This window comes from Pelobates fuscus, chromosome 8, assembly GCF_036172605.1.
Source record: "Pelobates fuscus isolate aPelFus1 chromosome 8, aPelFus1.pri, whole genome shotgun sequence".
NCBI classification, from domain to species: Eukaryota; Metazoa; Chordata; class Amphibia; order Anura; family Pelobatidae; genus Pelobates; species Pelobates fuscus.
The window spans coordinates 64659154-64685892 of NC_086324.1; the positions used below are offsets into that span (position 1 = coordinate 64659154).

General features: G+C 42.4%; 1 protein-coding gene across 1 annotated transcript in view; it reads left to right on the forward strand.

Moving 5' to 3' along the window:
- SPAG16 (sperm associated antigen 16) overlaps window positions 1-26739 on the forward strand; it is a 969244-nt gene that overhangs the window by 683985 nt on the left and 258520 nt on the right. The window contains exon 15 of the mRNA XM_063429964.1: window positions 24481-24607. Coding sequence (XP_063286034.1) covers window positions 24481-24607 — 127 coding nt within the window. The remainder of the gene's footprint in view (window positions 1-24480; window positions 24608-26739) is intronic.

Here is a 26739-nt window from a genome sequence, read left to right on the forward strand (position 1 = left end):
CTGATTATGCCAGCCAAGCAGGCAAATCAGGGGAAAAGCCAGCAGCAGCAGACTGCAATTAAGATAATATTTTGCTATACTTAGGGGTTAAAGGGGTCCAGAGGGGCTACATGGTGTTTTTAACACCATAGGGTCAGGAATACATATTTGTGTTCCTATCCCTACAGCGTTCATATAAATACCCTACATTTCTACATTTTACCTCTAGGATCCATTGTTGCATATATTGGTTTAGTTCTATTTCTAACAAATAATACTATAGTGTATGTTTATTTCATGTTTTTATTTATTTTACTTTTTATTTTATTTGTTTTCACCTGTTATTAGCCACTATAATTTACTTGTAAGATTATTTTCTGGTACTGAAAAAGGGTTAACCTTCAGATAAAATTCAAAATGCTTCCTGTGAATAAATTCCTTTTGTATTTAGCTAGGTTATCGTTTAAAAACCCATTTTCTGCACATGAGTTGGACAGAGACCAAGTGCTTTGTGTAGGATACAATGACACAGGAAGCAGAGAAGTGTGTCTTTATCAGCCTGACTATACACAAAGGTGATTATCTGATAATTAAAATAATAATTTAGTCATTACAAAAGACTCCAAACCCAAATAGCTCCCAGGCAATCACAGACAAAACATGTATGCTATGTCTTCCTATCATCTCTTTAACTTCTTATGTGCACAGCACTCTGCGTTTTAAGAAGAAATCTATTTTAATTTGTGGACTTTTTGTTTAAAAAGTATTCCATAATATAAGCTGATCTGTGCTGGCCAGTGCGAGAAACTGAAAGATGGTACCTCCTCGCAGGGCCGGTGCAAGGATTTCTGCCGCCCTAGGCAAAGATCCATTTTGCCGCCCCCTCATGAAAGCAAATACAAACTCAGAGAGGTTTATTCACTACACTCTGAATTACAGGGAGTTGAAAAACAAATTGCAAAGTTTAAGCAAAAACAGACTGTAGCCAAATTGGAGAATTCTTCTAGATCAGCTATTTTGGCCTAAATTTTGCCATATGGTTTCCAGTTAGGTCTACCTAATAAACACATACCGCTTAATGCGTACATCCATAAACACAGACTGCCTAATTCCTACATCCATACACACATACTGCTTAATGCGTACATCCGTGCACACATACTGCTTAATGCGTACATCCGTACACACATACTTTTTAATGCGTACATCCGTACACACATACTTCTTAATGGGTACATCCGTACACACATACTGCTTAATGTGTATACCCGTATACACAAACTGCTTAATGTGTTCATCCGTACACACATACTTCTTAATGCGTACATCCGTACACACATACTGCTTAATGCGTATACCCGTATACACAAACTGCTTAATGCGTACATCCGTACACACATACTTCTTAATGCGTACATCTGTACACACATACTGCTTAATGCGTATACCCGTATACACAAACTGCTTAATGCGTACATCCGTACACACATACTTCTTAATGTGTACATCCATACACACATACTGCCTAATACATGCATCCATATACACATACTGCTTAATACCTACATCCTTACACACATACTGCCTTATGCATCCATACACACATGCTGCCTAATTTATGCATCCATACATACATACTGCCTAATACATGCATCCATACACACATACTGCTTAATGCATACATCCATGCACACATACTGCCTAATAGATACATTGTACATTGAATAAAAAAATGTATCGCTGTGATAAATTGTGTATTCATTGCATTCAGTGAATTTAATTAATAAAACTAGCACAGACGTGCAGACACACTGACAGACACATACCCAGTCACTGACAGATACAAACACTCAGAGACACACACACTCACTCACTGACACACACACACACTCACTGACACACAGACTCACGCAATTTAATTTTTTTTAGGCAAATTCAGTCTCTCTACCTCCCTGGGGTCCAGTGTGGGGCAGCTTCGCACTTTTCCAGTGCGCTGTTTAGTATGCCAGGGCCGGAAATACGTCATATTCCGACTCCCCGCATCACAGAGGGCGTGCGAGGGAGGAGTGAGAAGCTGTAAGAACAGCCTCTCTCGCCGCCCACACTGCCGCCTGCCTCCTGTCTCCCTCTCCTCTGGCATTTCATAGCAGAGCAGGCACCTGCCATCAAGGTAAGCAGGTGCCTGCTGTGCCATTCCTTAAAATCACCGCATCGGGCCTTCAGGCACCTGGAGGATCAGATCAAAAGCCGCTCGCCCAGCGCTGGGGCCCAAGACAGGGGCAGTCCAACAGGAAACATATTGGTGGGCGCCTAGTTCGTCTAACAGTGGCACCGGCCCTGCCTCTTTGTCATTAACAAGTAATGTCTGGAATTTGAAAATTATATCCATGGAAAAGATTGCTGCCCCACTTCATGAGAATATGGCTCATTTCATGAGAACAGTCAGTATGAGAATATGCCGACTTTCTCTGTGCCAGGCTACTATAGCTCCTCAACCCAAATTTGACCATGTGACACATCTTTATAGATGACCTACGACCAGAGAAACAGGCTTCTAATGACTGCCTAACCCAACTCATTTTTGTTTTGCAATAAACTTTTGGGGCAGTTTAAATAATATTCTTTTTTCTTCGCTTTATTCCAGTGGCGGACTGCCTGGCACCCCAACTGGGTACCTCTGCCAATCACACTTCCTAGGGCTCACTGAGTACCATAAGCACCGCACCAGACACCATAACCACTGTAGCCCCCTTAGCCGCCGCAGCTTGACTGGGGTCTCATTGTCCCTTCCCACCCTGGACCAAACACCTGGATCCAACTCACAGTGGGAAGACCTCTCCTCCAAGATAGTATTGCTGTATAGCCAATAAAAGAGCAAATGATACAGCAGTATAGCTGTTCCCCCCACACATGAGCCAAAACTTAGTGCTGGGAGTCATCTGGTTTATCGGAGGCCACACACAGCCTTTTATGCAAAAGCCCCTGCAAGGGGTCTCCAACACAAGAATACAGGGAAATCCCTCCCATGTTCCTCTCTGCCTAAGAGATAATTACCTGAGCAAACACTTATAATGAAATGATCTCTCAAGGACAGAAAATATAACAATTTATAAAACACCCCAAAACACATATAAAACAACCATTTACCCCTCAAGTCTTACATCCCCAGATAGCCTGAATCTGAGTGCACAACACATCCAAAAAGCGCTTAGATCCCACGAACACAGCCAAAACACCACCGGGGTAAAGTTCTGAACGACTGCACACCATGCCCCTGCCCAAAATAGTTCAATGCTAGCGATCGGTCTCTTTCGGGAGTACAAAAGTGAATAAAATTCCGAACGGAATCCATAGTTAACACGTGTAGCTTGTTCACCTTCCTCGTGGGAATGATTCCACCGAACAGTGCCCTTCTAAGTTGTATAGAACCGAAGGCAGGCGATGATGGAAGTCCAGCGGTGTTCAGGAGTTTCAGTGTCCGATTTCAGTTCCATCATCTCGATGCCCAAACAGTATTGCATATTTAATATTGCACATTATATTCCTTGACATAACTCATTCATCTGTCTTTTTGTTGTATTTTCTTTCTATAATATCATAAATGCAAAAAAACTTTAATTGGGAAAAATATATGATGGACTACACAAGCTTTTGGGAATACAATGGTAAAATTCAAATGAATCCACTTCAGACATAGAATATTTACCTCTGGCCCAGGGGCTACTTGACTATGAGTATGATGAGCCAGAGGAATTACAAGAGGGGAGGGTAGAGAGGATATGCAAAAGGTCAGTATGTTCTCTGGCAGCATCTTGTCCATCATCTCCAGGTCCATCTATATCTGTTGTAGAATCATCTCATTCAATGGAGACCGTTAGGACATCATCGGCATGTGCGACCACTGGCTCATGAGTTTACTATCACCACCACCACCTCAACTACTGCCACCATCAATATCCCATGTAATGGTACCATCAACGTTTTCATTACCATTGATCAACCAAGTGCTAGTGTTGCCACTGCCAATGATGCAAATCCACCTGCATCTGCAGCAGACTCAAAGAAAGGTGTGGAGGCTAATACATTGCGCCAACAAAGCGACGTTTGAAATTAATTGAGTGCCTACAAAAAGGTCAACTTGCAAAGTGCAAATAATGCAGCAAGAAAGTAAGTAGAGGGTAATTGAAGAGTCATCTCGCCCTCACCAAGGCTTGTGTAAAGCAACATTTGCAAAGATACCAAAATCCCATTGTACAGCGCTACGGGATTTGCTGGTGCTATATAAATAATACAATAATAATTACTATGGTAAGAAGCAGAACAAGAAAGTACCACGGCATGTGACCGGTTCACTGGTATCTGATTCTGTGCAATTGTCACAACCAACCACCAGTGCTACCTCCCCTGCAACTATCAATATGCCTTTTTATACATGACTGCAATTACTAGTTTTTGCAATATCAGGCCAGCATTGCATATTTTGTCTTCTATTATTGTTCCTAAGTCCTAAGTCCTTTTCATTTAATGTTATCCCCAACCCCAACTTTAATGTATAAGTGGCTTGTGGGTCCCTAATATCAAAATGTGTGATTTGCATTTATCTTTATTGAATCTCACCTGCCACTTGCCTGCCCAGTCCACCAAGTTATCCAAATACTTGTACAGAAGTTATATAATTTTCAGACTATATTATCTTACCTAGTTTTGTAGCATCTGCGAACACCGATGCCCACTTCAAGATCATTTCTAAAAAGATTAAAGAGAAGTGGACTAAGGACAGAACCTCGAGGCACTCCACTCACCCCTTTTGAACAAATTGAAAATGTTCCATTTACAACTACTCTATGCACTCTATCTTTAAGCCAATGTTCTATCGAAGAACATGATTTTTCATCTAAACCAATTGATTTCAATTTTAATAGTTGCAATTTGTGTGGAACTGTATCAAATGCACTAGCAAAATGCAAGTAGATCACATCCATTGAAACATCCAGATGTATATTTCTACTAACTAATTTGCATGACCTGTCTTTGATAAAACCATGTAATAAAAAATAAATATGAAAACAATAAAGGATATTACTACCTGTTTGTAGGTTCTCTGACAGTCTGCAGCCAGGTTGTAAATTAAAAGCAGCTCACTTAGAGCTGTTGGGGCTAAGGTTGTGTGCATACATTTGATAAATACATATTTCTGTTTTAAGGTGTCATGGCTAGAGTGGTAGGCATATAGTGCAGCATTCTGCAAATCATTTTTTTGTGCAAAATCTATAAAGGTTTGAGCATGCAAAAATAAAATACAGCATATTAACCCCTTAAGGACTGAGCCAATTGTACAAGTTGCGAGCAGGGCCGGTGCAAGGATTTTTGGCGCCCTAGGCAAAAGAAAAATCCCCCCCCCCTCCCCTCTATGTGACATCACAATGCCCCACCCATATGATCTGCCATATTAACTAACTCCAGGGCTGCACACAGTGTGCGTTTACATTAAAAAGCCTGCATGTACAGGCTATATAGACCCCAGAACCACTTCATTAAGCTGCAGTGGTTCTAGGGACTATAGTTTCCCATTAATGTGAGGTAAATTAGAGATTAGTTTCACTGATAATACACTAGATTGTAGGCATGTGCATGGGGAAAATTTTCGGTTTGGTTCGGCATTCCTAAATTCTGAATTTTCGCAATTCGGAACTTCAGCACTTCGGCAGTTCGACACTTCGGAACTTCGGCACTTCGGAACTTCGGCATTTCGGGACTTCGGGACTTCTATTGCAGCCGCTTAGTAGATAACTCCCTAATTCCCACGGTATTAGGGAGTTATCTACCAAAAGGCTGAGAGACCTAAATTGGTCTTTCAGACAAATTTACTAATACTAAGTAAAAAATAACTTTGTATAAGTAAATTTTGCCCCTACTCGCTATTCTGCGAGTAGGGGCATGTCTAGTAAATAGTGAGCAACCTGTGGCTGCTCACTGTTTTAAAAAATAAATAAAAAATAGGCTCCCCCGCGGGTGGGGGGCCCTTAGGTAAAATGATGGGGGGGACCTATTATCCTCCCCTGCCCCCACCCCTGAGCGGTGGGTGGGGGCCCTATATACTAATAAGGGGGGGACCTAATGTCCTCCCCCGTGGCCTCCACCCCTGAGCGGCGGGTGGGGGCCCTAAATACTAATAAGGGGAGGGGACCTAATGTCCTCCCCCCTGGCCCCCACCCCTGAGCGGCGGGTGGGGGCCCTAAATACTAATAAGGGGGGGACCTAATGTCCTCCCCCCTGGCCCCCACCCCTGAGCGGCAGGTGGGGGCCCTAAATACTAATAGGGGGGAGGACCTATTGTCCTCCCCCCCCGGCCCCCACCCCTGAGTGGTGGGTGGGGGCCCTAAAAAAAAGTCGTCCCCCGGTGACTAGGGGTCCCTAAACCCCTAGTCACCCCCCAAAAAAAATTATCCCCCTACCTTCCCCCCTCACCCTAAAAATAATGAGGGGGGTACCTTTAACTAAGAACCTGTAAAAAAAATAAAAAATAAAAAATAACTTACCATTCAATGTTTTCTTTCTTCTAAAATCTTCTTTTTTCAGCCCCAAAAAAGGGCAAATAAAAAAACATAATAACCGACGCAATTAAAAAAAACAAAAAAAAAAACGAGCGCAAAAAAAAAGAATCCTTCTTCACCCATGGAGGGCTCCGCGCAGACTGAGCTCTGCAGGGCGGGGGAAGGCTTATAAAGGCTTATTAGGCTCAGAGCACTCTGATTGGTGGGTTTAAGCCATCCAATCAGAGTGCTCTGACAGGTAAATGAAGAGACTGACAGGTAAGTCTCTACATTTACCTGTCACAGCACTCTGATTGGTTGGTTTGAAATCCACCAATCAGAGTGTTCTGTGTCATTTTACACAGCATGGGAATTCTTTGGAATTTTCCCACGTTGTGTAATTTGACTCATAACTCTCTGATTGGTGGATTAAGTAACCAATCAGAGAGTTATGAGTCAAATTACACAGCGTGGGAAAACTCCAAAGAACTTTCCCACGCTGTGCAAAATGACACAGAGCACTCTGATTGGTGGATTTCAAACCAACCAATCAGAGTGCTCTGAGCCTAATTGCAGGGCGGGGCAAGGCTTTATAAGCCTTCCCCCACCCTGCAGAGCTCAGTCTGCGCGGAGCCCTCCATGGGTGAAGAAGGATTCTATTTTTTTGCGCTCATTTTTTTTAGGACCTGTGGCCGCGTGCCCACAGAGAGGGCACGGCGTGCCACCTGTGGCACGCGTGCCATAGGTTCGCCATCACTGTTCTAGGAGAACGTGAAGCAGCTCCATTTTTTGGGGCCCCTTACACAGCTCAAGGTCTGGGCCCCCATGGTGGCATATCATTTGCAAAAGAAAACAGCCCAAGGTATTGCAAATGGGGTATGTCCAGTCTTTTCTAGTAGCCACTTAGTCACAAACACTGGCCAAAGTTAGCGTTCATATTTGTTTGTGTGTGAAAAATGCAAAAAAAACTAAATTAAACGCTAATTTTAGCCAGTGTTTGTGACCAAGTGGCTACTAAAATAAGGCTGGACGTACCCCATTTGCAATACCTTGGGTTGTCTACCTTTGCAAATGGTATGCCATTGTGAGGATAATTCTGATTCCTGGGCTACCATACGGTCTCATAGGCAACATAACCAATTAGGTAAATGTCAATGTGCAAATAAAGGAAATTCAAGCCTTATATTTCACTCACTAGCTTTTGAAAACACCATAAAACCTGTACATGAGGGTTACTGTTATACTCAGGGGACTTCACCAAACACAAATATTAGTGTTTACAAAATAGTAAAACATATGACAACAATTATATTATCAGTGAAAGTACTGTTTGTGTGAAAAATGCAAACAAATGCATTTTTACTGACGATATCATCATTGTGATAGGTTTTACTGTTTTTAAACACTAATATTTGTGTTCAGCGAAGTCTCCTGAGTAAAACAGTACCCCCATGTACAGGTTTTATGGTGTCCTGGAAAGTTACAGGGTTAAATATAGGGCTTGCGAGCCAAATTCTCTGGACTTTCTGCCAGGGTTGTCGGACAGGTCAGATTGTAATTAATAAAATGACTTGATTGTGTAAAAATATTATATAAATATATTTGTAGAATTTAAATATATATATATATATATATATATATATATATATATATATATATATATAGAGAGAGAGAGAGAGAGAGAGAGAGAGAGTTAGAGAGAGTTAGAGATATAAAACATACAGGAAAGGGTCAAAGTCGGTTGTGGTGTGCCAGAACCAATAATGCAGTAGGCCTGAAATAAAAGAGGGCCTACCTTATATAAAGATAAGAGGAAAAAAAGGAGAGTGGTGGGTGAGGTAAATAGCCAGACCTGAGACGGTAGTATCGAGGGGACTGGTGCTCCTTAAGAAGGGAAACCAAGCCACTTCCACAACTTCAGGCCCAGCCTTCCATTTGTGTTCAGGGCATCAAAAGCCATAAAGTTAGAGATATAAAACATACAGGGAAGGGGCAAAGTCGGTCGTGTTGTGCCGGAACCGATGATGCGGTAGGCCTGAAATAAAGAGGGCAAAAGAGAGATATAACAAAAATGTATTCAGCCTACAAACACATCACATAATCCTATTCCGGAAAGCTAGATGTACCTCTCGTACCGGTTGAGGTATGTATCTAGTGTAGGGGGTGAACTTCCACCGACCTAACGATTTGATAATGTGTACGTGAATATTCCTCTTGGATGCCGTAGTTGCGGCTCCTATACGGAATGAATGACCCGAGTAATTTGCTGGGTTAACACCGAACCGTACCAACCACAGTCTAACATAAAGCATAAACTTACTAGTAGTGAGTGTATGCCCGTGTAAAGCCAGAAGTGGTTGTTTCAATGAACTTTAAATGGAGGAAAGGTAATGATCCAACACTTTAACGGGGCACCATTGATTGCATGTGGGGTAATATGCCACTAATACTCTTGGGGAGTAAGTAATTATCTCTTAGCGCTACATACTCTCACTATTGACATTTGGTTGTGTAATAGTGTTTTTTTCTTTTGTATAATACGTGATTGTAACTGACTGACCCCTTCCACCACTTTTCATATGGTTTTGTGAAAGTAGGTAGTGATTGTGTGATTTTACCATATGTGCTCTTGTGATGAAGTCATAGGAGTTAGTGTTAGTGGTGGTGAATTCTCTAGGCTAGAGAAAGCCGTATAATGCTAAATATATGGCAGTTTTAATGACGTGATTTGTCTGTGTTTCAAATGGTGAGGCATCTAGGAGGTCTGACAGTGACAGTGGATGGGTAGTCTAGAAGGTGTGGAGTCTTTGATGCCTTTCAACATAGCTTTAACTTGGTAGGATGGCAGGAAGCATTGTTTATTAGGCCATGTGGTAAGGATTGGTTTTGAATGCCGGTAAGGTATGATTTAATAGTGTTGAAGGATAGCTTAAGGTGAAGGTGGCAAAAGAAAATTAAAGCAAGAAAAGTTTCCATAGAGAATTTGTCTATAATGTGGAACTCAAGCAAAAATCTGTTCAAAATGTGAAAGGCCCTATCATATGATTTCTTCGTGCTAGCGGAAAGACCTAATTGTGAGAGGTATCGCCCGTGAGCTAGTAGATTATTTAATTCATGACCAGTTCCTGCCACTGTGATGCTGGGGTAGCAACCTGGGCTGCTGTGTGCAATGCTGCCTGGAACTCCTGAAATCGAGATCGAGACAAACTGTCAGCTGCGACATTCAGAACTCCAGGGCTGGCTTGCATATGAACCGAGTCCAAAAACTACCCCTAGGAAATTGATAACAGTATCGGTACATTCAGTTTTATTTGGTGACATCTGGACGCCCAATTGCTCGCATGGAAGCTGGTGGGAGCAAGTAAGTTATCTTCTATTGGTGCATTTGCAGATGTTTAGTTGTATTCAACGTCTCAGCAAACATATCAAAGATCCTCAGACTGCTTTTTGAACCAAGGTGAGCCGTGTGAAGAAATAGTATGACCCTTGCCACTTAACACCATGTAGATGTCCAAGTGAAGGGTGAATAGATAGGAGCTTGAAAGCATTTACTATATTAGTTTTGCTAAGCCAAGCTCCTACTCCGGATGACAGGATGGCATCTATAGCATTGTCAATGGAAGCGTATTGGAACGAAAATTCCTCAGATGGAATGAGAGAGTTAAGACTGGGTGTTGTAGTAAAATTCAAAAGCTTTGGTAGTCCATCATCTATGCATAAATGTGAATATCTTCCATTAATATCACAAGTTAGCTTCTAGCTATAAATATGTCATGAAATTCCACTCTGCTGAAGGGCTAGTTTGCTGACGCACAGAAGGAATACAGCCTGTTCTTCTCTCAGGTACCAAATAATTTAGCTCTATTCTTTTGAAGTTATAGAAGTTATTGTTGTACAAAAGGAGCTGTTTTGGGGGATTTAAATAAAAATATGAAAAGAAGAGATATATTTTCTCCTTAGTCTACAGATTCACAAAACGTCAAATCTATGACTAGGGAAAAAATTGGTCAGAATGGGTGGTACCAGCTCCACCCAATTGGGCATGAACCCTTTAATTGTATAAATGGAAAAACACACACAGAATCCTCGGATGTTACCCCTTAAAAAAGAGGGGGAAACTACCAAGCCCGCTGGTAAAGGTACAAATATAAGTGCACATAGATGTTGTACCACATAAATCTTAGAATCTGGAGTCCAGTGGACAGGGAAATGGGGATAAATAACGGAGAGATGCTAAATATGATAGATACAGTGCATAAGGAGTATCTCTAAATCCACTGAGAAACATACAGACTTTATTAATCTATTAAAGAAAAAGAGATACTGTAGCAACTGTGTATCAATAGGGAAGCTCTCTGGTTCCTCCCCCGGCGATGTCCCTGGAATCTTCTGATCTAAGAGACCATAATAGCAAATACACCTTAAGAAGTAGCTACATTTTGTGCTTGTACTCAAAAATGTTAATAACTTAGAGGGATATTCACTAAAATGTGAATTGTCATTATTGCAAAGTGAATTCATAGTACATTTTATGCAAAAAAGACAGTCTGGAAAAATTATCCAGGACAGTTATCAGTTAGCGTATTTTGACCAACAATATAATTTTTGAATTCTTGACAACTACCCCTTTAGTTAAAGGAACACACCAAGCTCCATAACCATTACAGTGTGATGTAGTGCCCACCCCATTTTAATCAGATTGTTTTAGAGAAGTGTTACCTCTTACCTCATGTTAGCTTGTTGTCTTTCTTCACCTCCACTACTTCTGAAAGAGAGCTGAAAATCTCCTACTTAGGAGCTTCCATTAGCTGTCCTAAGCTAAGCGCTGCAGTGCACTGGTAATTCATTGGCTGAGAGCAATCAGCTGATGCTAAGCCCTACACTATACCTAACCCAGTACCTAACCTTTCCCTTAAGCATACCCCTCAGTTTAAGGGGTTCCCCCCTGCTAATGTCAATACTGATATCAGCAGAAGGATTTCCTAGCTAAAACAGTCAGTCACGGGCGTCTGCAGGAATTTTTTCAGGGGGCGGGGCATAATTGTAATGACATCCATGCTTGGCCCCTTTTTGACAGTGTCATGAAAGGGAAGGAGCATAGTCAGGAGCCAGGGTGAATAGTGTTTTCACAACTATGGTGTCAGGAATATATGTTTGTATTTTCTGACAATATATAGTGTTCCTTGTGTTCCTTTAATCAAATTAAAGGGACATTCGGGTCACCATAACAACTTCAACTAAATGAAAATTACTATGATGCAAGGAGGCCCCTGGGCGCTCTCTTTCCTTTAAGAGGTGAAACCGCTCTCAAATGGTTTAACCCCAAAGGCTTCCTCCAGCTCCAGATCTCCAGGTCGCTCAGTGGTGTTCAGCTTCTTAAACGGAGTGTCAGGAAGTGCAGATTAATGTCAGGCATGGGTGACGTTGATTGGCTAGAGGGGTCAGCTGACGCTCTAAGCCAATCGCTAGTTCCTGATTCATAAAAATGTTTTAAGTTTTTATGAATAGGGAACTACTGATTGGCTTAGAGTGCCAGCTGACCCTCTAGCCAATCAGCGGCACCCCTACCCAGCGGCCCTCTGTGTTTTCTGACACTCAGTAAATAAAAGCAGCTTATTACTGCCCTTGCTGACCCTTTCTGTTCCTTCTCCTACTTTACCTTTCTGCCCCTTCATGCTCCTTGCTGCCCCTTCCTGCTCCTTGCTGCCCCTTCCTGCTCCTTGCAGACTCTCCCTGCTTCTTGCTGCCTCTTCCTACTCCTTGCTGACCCCTTTTTGCTCCTTGCTGACCCTTCCTACTCATTGGTGACCCCTCCTGCTCCTTGCAGACCGTCCCTACCCCTTTCTGCTTCTTGCTGCCCCTTTCTATTTCTTGCTGACCCCTCCTGCCCCTTGCAGACCCTTCCTACTTCTTGCTGACCCTTCCTGCCCCTTGCAGACCATTCCTTCTCATTGCTGACTCCTCCTGCTCCTTGCTGACCCCTTCTGCTGTTTTATGCCCTTTCTTTCTCCTTGTTGACCCCTCTTGCTCCTTGCAGACCCTTCCTACTCATTGCTGACCCCTCTTGCTCCTTGCAGACCCTTCCTACTCTTTTCTGACCCTTCTTTCTCCTTGCTGATCCCTCTTGCTCATTTCTGCCCCTTCCTGCTCCTTGCTGATCCCTCATGCTCCTTTCTGCCCATTCTTTCTCCTTGCTGACCCCTCTTGCTCCTTGCAGACCCTTCCTACTCCTTGATGACCCCTCCTGCTCCTTGCAAACCTTTCCTACCCCTTCCTGCTTCTTGCTGCCCCTTTCTATTCCTTGCTGACCCCTCCTGCCCCTTGCAGAACCTTTTTGCTCCTTCTACTTTACCTTCCTCCCCCCCCCCCCTCACTTACCCGATCTGTAGGCTGCCACTATGCTGCTTCCCTGCGGTGTCAGTCATGAGAGAGAAGCAGGGATAAGCTGTAGCTTCCTGCCTTTCTCCATTCACAGCGCCACCTACTGGCCGGCGCCGGTATTGCAGTGTATTCTCACACTGAAACAAAAAATAGCAGCACAAGCTGAAAAATCAAGGGGGGTGCAAGTGCGCCCCCTCTTGCCCCCTCCCCCCCCCCCTGTGGACATCCATGCAGCCAGTAGATTGTGATCATAGACCATTTTCTTCAGTTTTTTTAGCATGACAGGGAGATCTCCCTCTCATGCTTCCTGAAATGCTCTCTCTGATGATCACACTGTGGTTGGTACTGGACAGCTAACAGAGGAGCATGCAGGAAGACCCTATCAGGGTCCTTTCAGACACTGGGCTTTCACCCTTTGACAGCTTGCAGCTTGAGGATCATTATGTCTGATCGCAATCGCTCAGCTGCAGGGATCGAAATAGATTTAAAGGCTGTATACAGCGCTGACTTTGAGTGCTGGATATAGTTTATCAGTTAGTCGGGGGCCCATGAATATGGCCTCACCTGACAGGGGGGAGCCACAGGTATCCATTGAAAACTGGGCCTCGTTGGTGTGAGCAGGGATTTAGCTTTTCATAATGCAATACTGATGTTACAGTGAGTTTTATATGAATCAAGTGAATACAAATAAATAGAGCCATATATAAATATAAACAAATATTACCTGTAATGGATTTAAAAAATGCATTGCAAATACAGTCTCTCTTTAATACAACAACAGGATCCTAGTTCTTTATATTCCGATAGCAATAAATACAAATATAATAATAAAAAAAAAAGATTTATATGATAAAATACCATCTTATTGTTTTAATATTATTATTGATATGAACTGTATACTCAGCTGTACAGAGACATTTATTTCATGAATACAGTCATAAGCTGAGGACCTTATGCAAATGAGTACCTATCAGTTATTAATATTATAATTTATTTATCATGCCTACTCCACAATGCTGAAAAAGTAAACCGTACTTACCAGATATAAAGTTAATATATCATGTGAAAATAAGTGTTCCACTTCATACAGAGTAAACAATTTCTCTATTGTGCAAGAGAAATTGTTACCAAATGTTTGGATTTAGATTTATTTACATTTTTTTTTTTTAAGTTATTACCTGTAAGCAGTTGACCAAAAAGTCATGATGGCAACTGTCGTGGGTCCATTATTTTATTTATGTGTTTTGAGTAAGTTCATGCTGTGGGATGTTGGGTTCCAATTTGTGGAAGGAGTGTAGAGACCGATGTGGAGGAATAAGCAGGCTTTTTAATTTAGGCTCAGAAATTTATGTTAAATTTTGATGACACGGGAAACCACTGGCAAGTGAACCTGTACAGGAAAAAACAGCTTACCTTAATTCGCTCCTGTATACATTGAATACATCATACATCACAAAGATATGTTATGTATTCATTGTAAAACATAGAGATTTACTCACCTATCCTACATTCCAGTGTTCGTGAGTGTTACTCTTCATCTAACACTAACTTCCAGGCTGTCCTTTACTCCTCCTCCTCTCTGCCTCCAGTGTTCTTTGCTTTGCCCTGTTTGGTGACACTTCCCTAAGTAAGGCAAATCTCCTCAGTGACGCCGAAACACTGGCTTTATTGCTAGCGCTCCAGCGTTGGAACAGAGTAATATCACGTCACCTCGTTCCTCTTCTAGTGCTGGTTACGGAGTTTCCCTGGCAACCGCAGTGCATGAGCTGCTGTTGCTATGCTTGGGAGAGCAGAAGGACCTCCTGTGGGAGGTCTTTTCTACTCTCCTTTGTCAGACAGTGCCTCGACATTGAGTGTCTGTGGAGGCATTGACTCAGAGCTAGGAGGAAAACCTATTTTTCAATAGGTTTTTCTCAAAGTCTATACCTTTGCTAGCAATACTGAATTAGATGAAATCCTATACTCTTTCAAAAGAGCATGATAATAAAAGTGGCTACATATATCCTTTGAGAAGGGAGAGTGAATGTGGTTTAAATAGATTGTAGCACAGAGAAGAACCAACTGGCCTTTATAGAATGGTTATAATAAACTGTTATACTTTTTCCTTAATTGTTCTTCATGCACTTCCTAAGCATTCTTGAATTCCCACACTGTTACCCTTGACTTACTTCCATTTAAGTCATTTTAGATATCAACTACTATTTGTGTTAAGTAGCATTTTCTCACATCAGCTCTACGTTCTACTATACAAATACAAACAATGCCATCTAGTTCCATTACATCTCTTTTTATTTAAATGTTTTCTTCTTCAACTGTGTTTAATCGCTTAATGTATTTGAAGCTTTCTATCAAGGGATTCTATCAAAGGATTAAATAAAGTTCATGAGGAAAACACATTTCATACAAAAAAAATAAATAAATACATTGCTGCTATATTTTAAGTGGAAAATTAGTAGATTTTATACAAATGCGGCAGAACCTGGTAAATACTAAGAAAAACTCTGTTTTTAAATATGAATCACCGTGCGTGGCTGCTGCGGAATATAGTGATGTCGTAAATGGTAAGATAGTGTTTGAATGACACTGTAAGGAGAGGAGATAATTAGTTCTTTTTAAGAGAGATTGAGTTTCTGGTAGTGTGATGTGACTTCCAAGGGTAGAAGGCCAAGATGCAAATGGTAATATTGGAAATGAGAGAGATAAAATTGTGAATTAGATGCTGGCTGTTAAACCCACAGATTATATATTTTGCAGTAATTAATATAATAAAGTATTAATAACCATATCTGATTGATCCAATGAGAAACCCAAACTACATTATGGTGTCCTGAGGGATTTGAATTAATATTTCACACGAGGGCAACTGTCGCTTCTCAGGATTTTTAATATCATGTTGACTTATGCTCTGTATTTAACAAATATGTGTTTGTAAGTCTAAGAAATAAAATGTAATATATAAACTAGACTGCTTTAGTTATATATAAACTATATAAACTTGATTGCGTTAGTTCTTTTCTAGAACTGAGCACATCCATCTTGGCTCCCTGTCAATCACTGTTATAAGGTCTGCATATTTCTGATGTTTAACACGGTATGTGGGTAAACATTAACACTTGGGAATATTTATCATAGTGTTATGTAATGAGAAGTGGTGCAAAAATGTAAAATTGGAAGAGTCTAGAATGGAGAGTGAAAGCTGATTGCACTGGTTTCCATGGTAATTGTCCTATCAGACCACTGCAGAACGCAACACTTTGATAAATCTCCCCCAATGTTTCTGTGTTTTATCCTCCTATGCAATGTGTGCCCTGGCTATGCCAGGTCTGAACTAGACTGCGATGTCTAAAAAAATGGAGCAAAAAGTTAGATTGTATATAATGTTGGTTCCATTGTGTAAATTGAAGAAAATACATGGCTTCCCTTTAACCAACATTGTAAACTAATTTAGAATGTTCATTTTATTTTACCTCGTATTAAATAAACAGTACATGAATACATTTGAGTCTTTTGACCTATATTACTATTTTGCATGATGGTATTCATATTGCTGAAGATAGAGGGAAAGTTGCTTTTCATAGAATTCATTGTGTGTCCTTGAAAAAAGGTAGTGAGATCTTGAGCAATGAAGGAATGATTGACGAAGAATGGAGTTGAAAGAAAGATCTAATGGAGTTGGGTCAAAATGCAGTATTACGAAAGAGAAATTAAAAAGTTTTACAAGTGGGGGAGTATAGTTTAAAGGGTGACATCTTTGTTATGTAAATGGGCGAAGGGTGAGCTTGCTGAAGGCTGAATAAAGTGTTTGAAAATAGATGGTGCTAAGCTTGGGCAGATGTGGGCTAAAATGCAAGTAAGCAAGGCTCTATTGAATTTGTTAGATGGCATGATAGTACTTTAAGCAATGGTAAAATATATATATAGGACAAGCAATTTAAGTGTAAGAAAATATCTACTTAATTATTTTAAACCTGGTTCTTTTTATTTTGTTATAGTGTAGATTGGATTAGCCGTATTAGTCCAGTAGACAAGATGCCAAAATACCAGAGTATTGCAGTATGCAATGATACCTTTTTTATTGGACTAACATAATGTTTCAAATACAATAATTTCCTCTCCTACTCAGGTCTGAAGCAATACTTATCAATCTGAAAGAGTTTAACACTTAAAACAACTGATGTTAGAGAAGGGGAGGGAGGGGGGTGAGTGGGGTGTCATAAATAGCAAAAGATGTGCCTGAAAGTGAAAGGTTCAGGTTGGCTTTAGGATAGCCTGGAAAAGTAAATAAACAAAGGAAAGTCAATAAGCTAGTTAAAAAGAAAAAAAAAAAAAAGAGTTAAAAAGAGGTACGGCCCCACGCCCAAATCATAGTTATACGCCTCGCCCGCCCTACTACAGGGCTTTAGTCAGGGCCTCACCGGTCACGGCCAAACGTTTTGAATTCTCTTTACAGTCACCGAGAGGCCAACACCCCGCCACCACGTCTGTGGCCTCAATTTCCTAAGCCAAATCATAGGTAGAGCCTCTCACCGCCACTTGGCATTAGCAGGGCCTCACCTACCAAAAATTTCACAGATAAGTTTTTCGCTTCGGCATTAGCATTACAGTCCAGTTCTTCCTATAAATACCATCTCTCATACCCCCCCCCCCATGTTCCCTTACTCCCCTTCTAATACCTCATTCACAAAATCATTTCTTTTAGAATGTCCCAAGAACCAATCCCCATCGAAGAACTGCCAGAAGAGATACTGTTCACACCAACCAGACCAGAGTCTCCATGCGAATCTCTCACCCCTTCAACTCCCACGTCCTTGAGAGCATGGACTATTCCTAAAATTACAGCCGAGCAGAACTTTACAGGCTGCTTACCTACCAGGCCCCTGAGCCTAGGCCAGCACTAGCTCTCAAGGACAGCCACCAAGCACTGGCACGGCCACCCAGGATACCCTGGGAGCAATCTTGGCCAAACTACAGACCCTTAATAGCAGGCTATCTAAGGTGGAGAGCGCCATCGCCTCCCCAGGTAATACCACGGGCCTCCCAGTCTCCACCCCGGCTGTCCCCGCTGTACCAGCATGCCCCCCCATACTCCCCTCGCCAACACCAGTCACAGCTATAGCTCCTTTTGAGTCACCAGCTCACTCCGTCCCAGACTCTATCAGGAAAGAAATCCTAGACGGGAAGGATGTGTGTCTGGTGTCTCTGCTTATAGCTTCACAGGACATACTGGAGAACAAGGCTTACAATTACGGGGATATATCAGTAGTGCTCAAGACGAGATCCTATGCTTAATAAAAAACTTTCAATTCCCCAGTTCGTGATAGCTTTCGGGATATACCGTGACGTCATCTGCACGGTGTATCCCCACAGAAGAGAGGAGTTAGACCTCTACCTTCACAAGGTGGTGGATCTAGGCATCAAGTACAGGGGCTCTTCTTTCTACGACTATCATAAGTCAGTATCAGCGAAGGCGGCGACCCATCTGAAACAGTTCAACGTTAGAATTAACTGGTGTCAGATGGATACAGAATTATTCTGTCGCCACTTCGCTGGTCTCAGGCCCCCATCTTGTGCCATATGTAATTCCACATCTCACATGGCGGACTTATGTCCCTCTGAAGCAGATCCCACCACCTCCACTCCAACCCCTCACCCCTCTTTCACCCCTTACAACAAACCAGCGGGTGGTCTACGTGCCAAGCTGAGTAGGCCCATCTCCTTTTTAGGCAAGGTGCAGGTGTGCAATAATTTCAACGCAGGCTCCTGCAGTTTCAGCGCATGTCGATTATTGCACATCTGCTCCATCTGCTTCAGGGCACATACCAAGACCATGTGTCTGGCCAGGTTGTCCCCTAACAAATGACTAACCGACATTAATGTCGACAACCTGTTTTTTTACTTAAGGTCACACCCTAGCAGGCACCTGGTGGAATATCTAACCACAGGGTTCACACAGGGGTTTCTCACGGGTATAGTAGCCATCCCCTCAGGTACACTTGAATGTCCTAATCTCCTGTCAGCATGTCTAGACCCAGTCTCCACAGACACTCTCCTTTCCTCAGAAATTACCAATGGTTTCATAATCGGGCCTTTCACCTCCTCACCTTTTTCCTCCTGGCGCACTAACCCAATCGGTGTTGCAGTTCACAAATATTCTAATAAAAAACGTCTAATTATCGATTTATCGGCACCGCACTCCTCTTTTGTTCCCAGCATAAACGCACTCATTCCAGCAGACGAATTCTCACGAATTCTCACTCCAGTACGTAACTATTGACGACGCTATACAGGCCATCATCTCTTCTGGTAATCGCCCCTGGCTCAGCAAAACAGACATCACAAACACGTTTAAGTTACTACCCATGCACCCCTCACTCTGGCACTTGCACGGTGTTAAATGGCGAGGAAAGTATTACTTCTCCACATGACTCACTTTCGGTTCTCGAAGCAGCCCCAAACTTTTCTCTTTTATCTTCACTGATACACTATGCTGGCTGCTTCTGAACGTCCTCAAGTGTCACTCAGTTATTCACTACCTAGACGACTTCCTATTGATAGAGCCAGAGGCACAAACACCCACCGCTATCTGCCGCACTACAGCACTTTTTTCCACACTTGGAGTACCTTTGTCCCCATCTAAAACAATTGGCCCCACGACTAAATTAACCTTTTTGGGGATAGAGCTAGATTCCGTTACCCTCAGAGCTAGCCTTCCTCATGACAAACTGACCCGCTTGAGAGGGGAGATGGACATGTTCCTGCGGAATGATGTTTGCACCAGGAAGGAACTCCAGTCCCTTCTGGGATCCCTGAACTTCGCCATACGCATCATCCCGCAGGGAAGGTCTTTTATATCCAGGCTCCTTTGCCTGCTCCATGGGGTACCAGACTCTTGCCCAGTTTCATTGGATCCCTACGCCAAGGCTGACTTAGCTATGTGGGGGAATTTTTTGGCAGATTGGAACGGTATCTCCATGTATCCCCCCTCTCTCCACTTCTTCACCCATCATTCACACAGATGCTGCAGCCAACACTGGTTTCGCAGCCATCTTTGGCAACCACTGGTTTAGGGGTCACTGGCCCGCTGAGACGGATGCCCTGCCAGGATTCAGGGAGACCTCAGCCCTATTTGAAATATATCCCATTGTGGCAGCCGCACACACCTGGGGTCATCTCTGGTCCGGCAAGGCAGTAAAATGCTACTCTGACAACTTGGTAGCTTGCGAAATCATTAACAAGGGGCGCTCATCATCCCTGACCATCATGCAGCTGATTCGCAAGCTTACCTGGCTAGCAGCAACCAGTCAGTTTCACTTAGTTTGTTGTCACATCCCGGGTATCCACAACACTGCAGCTGACACTCTTTCTCGCTCTCAATTCCAGGTATTCTCTCAGGCACTCCCTACGGCTCACCACCAGCCATCCAGGACCCCACGATTTCATGAACTAATCCTGGATTGAGCACACTAATGCATCACGCTAGGACTCTCACTCACCAAGCACTATCACCTAACACAGCTATCTCTTATAATAGGGCACTTACCATATTTAACAAATTCATTGCAGAATTCGGTTTACAAGGCGACCTTTCTATACAAACCATGGTGGCTTTTGCCTCTTTTTGCCACTTACACCTTAAACTTTCCCACAACACCATAAAACTTTATCTCACTGGGGTGCAGCACCATAGCCTCACAAATTTCCCTAACAACACCCCCTTCTTGTCATCATATCCCATTAAAAAGGTATTGAAAGGTATGTTAAAGGTATGTTAAAGCTCCTCTCACTATCACAAGACTACCTATATATCACGCACAGCCTAAAAACATTGCACCTTACAAAGGTGGAGGATCACCATCTACTTTCGATCCCATCAACTAAAACCAACCATTCACTACACCCCACTGTAATTCCTCTCTTCCCTACTGATAATGCCTGGTGTCTGGTCAAGGCGCTAGACCACCTACGGTCAACCCTTCACGCACACTTACCAGACTCTCCGCTCTTATCAATACAAGGGCACCCGCTTACCACTGCTAAATTCACGTCTCACGTCAGAACACTATTATCTAAACTGGGTTTCAATCTGACTTCATTCTCCGGGCACTCCTTTCGCATAGGAGCCGCCTCTTCAGCCTCCAGCACTTATACACCGGTTCACATCATCAAGAGACTGGGGCGAGGGAAATCCTCCATATACCATACTTATATTCCACGACCAGAAAAAGAGCTTCGTCAAGTTTTCAGGAACTTGGTTATGTAAAAAGGCAATAAAGTGTGTATTTTCTTGAACTTCTCTTTTGCCCTCTTTTATTTACAGGCCCACTTGTACGTTGGTTTCGGCACACCACAACCAACTTTGCCCTTACAGATACTATCCATTACGTATTAAATTCTGAGCACAAGTAGAAAGGCCATTAGGCTTGAATTTGTGGGAGGAGTATGTCCCCTACTTAAACTCCCAGCTCCTGCTCACCTCTGCCGTTCAGCTGATTGTCCCCACCCACCTACACCCTGTTATAATTACATTCTCCTTGGTGGGCCCTCTTTTATTTACAGGCCCACTCATACGTTGGTTTCGGCACACCACAACCAACTTTGCCCTTACAGATACTATCCATTACGTATTAAATTCCAAGCACAAATATATACATATTGCACAAGTGCCTGAATTGTAACACTTTTTAAATTTACACTTTATATTGCTTAATTGCTTACATTTTGCAAGAGAACTGTCTTCATCACATTTATTCATAATATTATGAGTTGTACATGTGTATATGTATGTGCATACACACTATCTTATTAAAACGATCCTTATACCATACAATGTATAACATTTGCACACCCCGTACCCAGGGCCGGCGCTTCCTATAAAGCGACCTAGACAGCCGCCTAGAGCGCCACTTAGGAAGGGGCGCCCTGTGCCTTCATCGCTGGCCCTTCTAATGCTGTAGCCACCTGAGCACTCTATAGAGAGCCTCACGCAGCTCCAGCACTGCCTCTCTCCCCCCTTCCCTCTGTAGCGTGGCCGAGCTCCTCTCCGGTCCGCGGTACAGGTGTGCACTTCCTGTCAGTCTGGCCGGGTACAGGAAACAGAAGCTCCTGTACTGCGGAACGGAGAGGAGCTTGGCCACGCTACACAGAGAAGGAGAGGTGAGGAGAACACACGGAGGAGAGGTGAGGAGAATGGAGGGCGGGGTGGTGAGGAGAATGGGGGGGGGGGAGGGAGAGTCCACCAAGGGAGGGGGGTGTGAGGAGAAACACACAATGCATCCATTACACACACACAATGCAACTCTTACACACAAAGACAATGCATCCTTTGCACACATACACAGAAACACACAATGCATCTCTTACACACACATGCACACACACACACACACACACACAGAAACACAATGCATCTCTTACACACACTCAATGCACCCCTACAGACACACACTTCATCCCTTACATACACAGATACACACCTTGCATCCCTTTTGTATACAAACACAGATTCACACAATGCATCACTTGCACACAACCAGAAAAACACAATACATCCCTTATACACAAACACATACTGCTTTCTATCCCTTACACAAAAACACACTGCTTCCACTACACACAAGCACACTGCATCACCTACACAAACTGGGATCCCTATACACTACATCCCATAAGCACACACATAAGATCCTCCTCTACAATAACACATAACACATCCCCTACACACTCCACTCCCTGTGAGCGAACTCATGGTTGGAACATGTAGGTGGACTTATGGGCATACTCAACGTAGGCCCTCGGGCCCAGACCTTGAGCTGTGTAAGGGGCCAAAAAATATTGAGCTGCTTCCCATTCTCCCAGAACATTGAATTTTGTGACCACAGTTACAAACAGCCTCAAGAGATCCTGTTCTACACCAGACCAGTGGAGCCAATCACCAGAGCGCATCACCATCCTCATCTGGTTGTAAGTAGACAATCTAGTATAATATTAGTGACACTAATCTTTACCTCACATTAAAGGGACACTAAAGTCCCCAGAACCACTGTAGCTTAATGAAGTGGTTCTGCAGTCTATAGCCTGTCCCTGCAGGCATTTTAATGTAAACACACACTATGTGCAGCACTGGCGTTAGTTCATATGGCGGATCATATGGGTGGGGCATTGTGATGTCACATGGGGGGGGGACATTTTTAGCTCCTTTGGCTTCCAATATCATTTCTATGCGGATGATGCAAATCTATCTGTCCTCTCCTGATCTATCCCCGCCCCTCTTGACTAGTTTCTCTGACTGCCTCTCTGCTATTTCTAACTGGATGGCTACCCTCTTCCTTAAACTCAACTTGACCAAAACTGAAATTCTGGTCTTACCTCCCTCAAGTGTTGCTACTCCTATGTCTGTCTCCGTCCAAGTCAACGGTGCTACCATCAGCTCGACCACGCAGGCTCGCTGCCTAGGTGTTCTCTTTGACTCCGACCACTCCTTCACGCCTCATGTTCAGTCTATCGCCAAATCCTGCCGCTTCCATCTCAAAAACATTGTGCGCATCCGACCCTACTTAACGCCAGATGCGACTAAGGTGCTGGTTCATTCCACTGTCCTTTCTCGCCTTGACTACTGTAATCTGCTCAGTGGTCCTATGTGCTACCAACTTGCACCATTGCAGTCCATAATGAATGCGGCAGCAAGGCTCATCTTTTTGTCCGCCCGCCCGCACCGCTCACGCCTCACCCTTCTGTCAGTCCCTACATTGGCTTCCTGTAAGATATAGGGCTCAATTTAAAATCCTGGTTCTTGCTTTCAAATCTCTACATAATGCTGCTCCCATCTTTCTATCCTCCCTAATACACAAGTATGTCCCGTCTAGGCCCTTACGCTCTGCTGGAGACTTAAGTCTATCTTCTGGCCGTACTCCCACCTTTGATGCTCGCCTTCAAAACTTCTCGAGGGCTGCACCGTTCCTGTGGAACTCATTTCCCTCCTCCGTTAGATTCTCACTTCTTCATAAAAGCGTATCAATTAAACTGTTAATAGCTCCCAACTGATTCCTCTCTTGACACTGTCATTAGTCTAATACTATCCTTAGCTTTTGAGTCAATTTACCACACTCCCTCTAGCATGTAAGCTCATTGAGCAGGGCCCTTAAACCCTATGTTCCTGTGTGTCCAACTCGTCTGGTTACAACTACGTGTTTGTTCGTCCACCCACTGTAAAGCGCTGCGGAATTTGTTGGCGCTATATAAATAATAACATAACAACAATAATAGGGTGGCAAAAATCGTTGCACCGGCCCTGCCCGTACCTACCATTTCACTGTAATGTTAATAGTAAAGCGTATACCTGTACAGTGTATAAATAAAATATACATATATTCATTTTATTCTGTCTTCTCTTTTTTTGGGGAGGGGGGGATTTCAATATATGTTTGAAGTTTCTAAGTACATGTGTTTAAAGCATTCCCAACATTCAGAATAACCTTGCTCTTGTCTCAAGTATGTTTTCCAAAACCAAATCATTGGAAGCTGGATATACACACCTAAATTTTTTCGTCTGAAATCAATGTAAACAATAAATGATATTTCTTCCTGTCAGGGGGATACCATTGCTTCTTGTGATTCATATGGCGTGTTGAAGTTATGGGATGTGCGGAAAGTGGCAGCAGTGCTTTCTGTTGATGCAGGACCTCACCCTGGAAACCATGTGGCCTTTGACCCTTACGGTAAGTACCCTTTGTCATTTCATTGTAAGACACATTAAAAACCTATATATATATTTTATTGATTCAATGAGCTCATTGAAATGCATTTGATTGTTAAATAATTGACATGTTTGGCACATTAGATTCTTGCTATAAAGGCACAGCCACATATCACTTTGATCTAAACGGGGACACTTTTATGATCCTTGTCGGTGGCACTAATGACTCACATTACATATATACACCGTTAATGTAATAATCGGATTCCAGCTGTATTATTATACTGTCTTTGCAATTACTAAAATTACTAAACTAGTATGAATTTAAAAGAAAATAAAGGATTTAAGAAAAAAGGCTAACACAAGTTATATGGGATTTTAAATGTTTTATTTAATGGTGTACATGCCAGAGAAGTGACTATTCTCCTTTAAGTAGGAAGGAAGCACTTACCTGACTATGCCAGAAAACCATTAAAAATATTCTAAATATCTCAAATATTCTATACATAATAATTATATGTGTTTTCCAGTTTGGTTGACTTTCTCAGAACCATGCAAACCAATTTCAAAATGTATTTTTCAATGATGTATTTAATGCCGTTTGTATACATTGAGGTTGGTTTTAAGCCACAGCTCAGAGAGAGGCGGCGAAGGAGCAAATAACAGTTTAACAAATGAGATTTCCTTTTCTGCTCAGACTGTTTCAAATGGAAGGAGTTGGCTTTGTGTCACAAACTCCCACTGAAGAGGTTGTAAAATGTGACCCAGTGGTTTGTAACCAGATACTGGGAATATAAAATACTCTCGAGGCCTTTTTAAAATCATGAAAACGTATTCTTAAAATTGCTGCCTGAAAATAGTGAGCGTTTAGTTATAAATCAGTGTATGAACCTTGTATACTTGTGGTGTGACTGAACGCCAGAATATTTCTCTTGTTCTTGTTTATTGCCTCGAGTACTTAATGCACTTGGCTTGAATTTAATCATTGCACAGAACTGATTAATATCAAGCTTGTGGTGTCTCCAGCTTACGGCTGTTGGCTGCAGACATGTAAGCAGAACACACTGAAGACAAAACATCAATATCGAGACAACCTCTGGAAAATACCAAGCAGTAATTCAGCAATTATTTTCCAAACATAGTCTGTTTTTCTATATAAAATAATATATTTGCTGCAGAAGAATTCCCAGTGTACGCAGAAGTCATGGTCAGATATAGGAAATGGCAGCAAGGCCCCATTGTTTGCCCCTCTAAAAATTATGTATAGGTCAGATATGATGTTTTCAAAGTGGGGTGACAGCACAAATTATTGATTCTTCTAGTCTTCCAGTATAGCTGCATCTGATGTCATCGTACTTAGTTGCACTATGCTGAGACACTGTAGAGAAGCATGACCATAGTTACTTTATTCCCAAAACATGAAAGAATGATGTCACTATGCTCAAATGTCTTCATTCATGATTTTCAGAAATAAAGCAAGTTCATGCCAGCCGTGGTCTGTGCTTAATGTCTACATGTTGAAATATAGTAACCAGTTTGGGTTGTAAAAGACATGAATTGCCTCCGTCTTCTTTGCATTGCTCAGATAGCATCATTACAGGTTTTTAAAATTAGGCAAATTGCAATCAGGTCCGTTAAACAACAGATCCCATTAACTTGTGCGGAGTTCAGTTGTTGCTGTCTACTACATGCTATATGGCCAGTTTGCATACCTGGCCAAAATTAGGTTGACATGCATGTCCCAGTAGGGCCTGAGATTAATGGAAATTAGAGTCCTCGGCAGCAGCTGTAAAAGCTTTTGTGATTAATTCAGCTCAGGAACAATATGTATTAAAATAATGGCAGCTGCTCTTCTGGAGTGTAACTTCTTCTAATCTTGGGCAGATGGTGGCATATATGTAATGCGTATGACCGAGATTAAGGCCCCTAAACCGAAACAGAGGTGAACCATGCATCATATTCATTGCAGGGAACAATTGCATCAAGACTGCACCATCTATGTAACATGGGATTCCAATAACGGGCATATCTTGTTATATATGTATAGCATGTTTTCAAACGCCATCCATGCAATTATTTCCCATAATAAATAGGGGATTATTCACATATTACAAATGCAGTCTGGGGACCCTAATCTTGGGCAAAATGGAGACA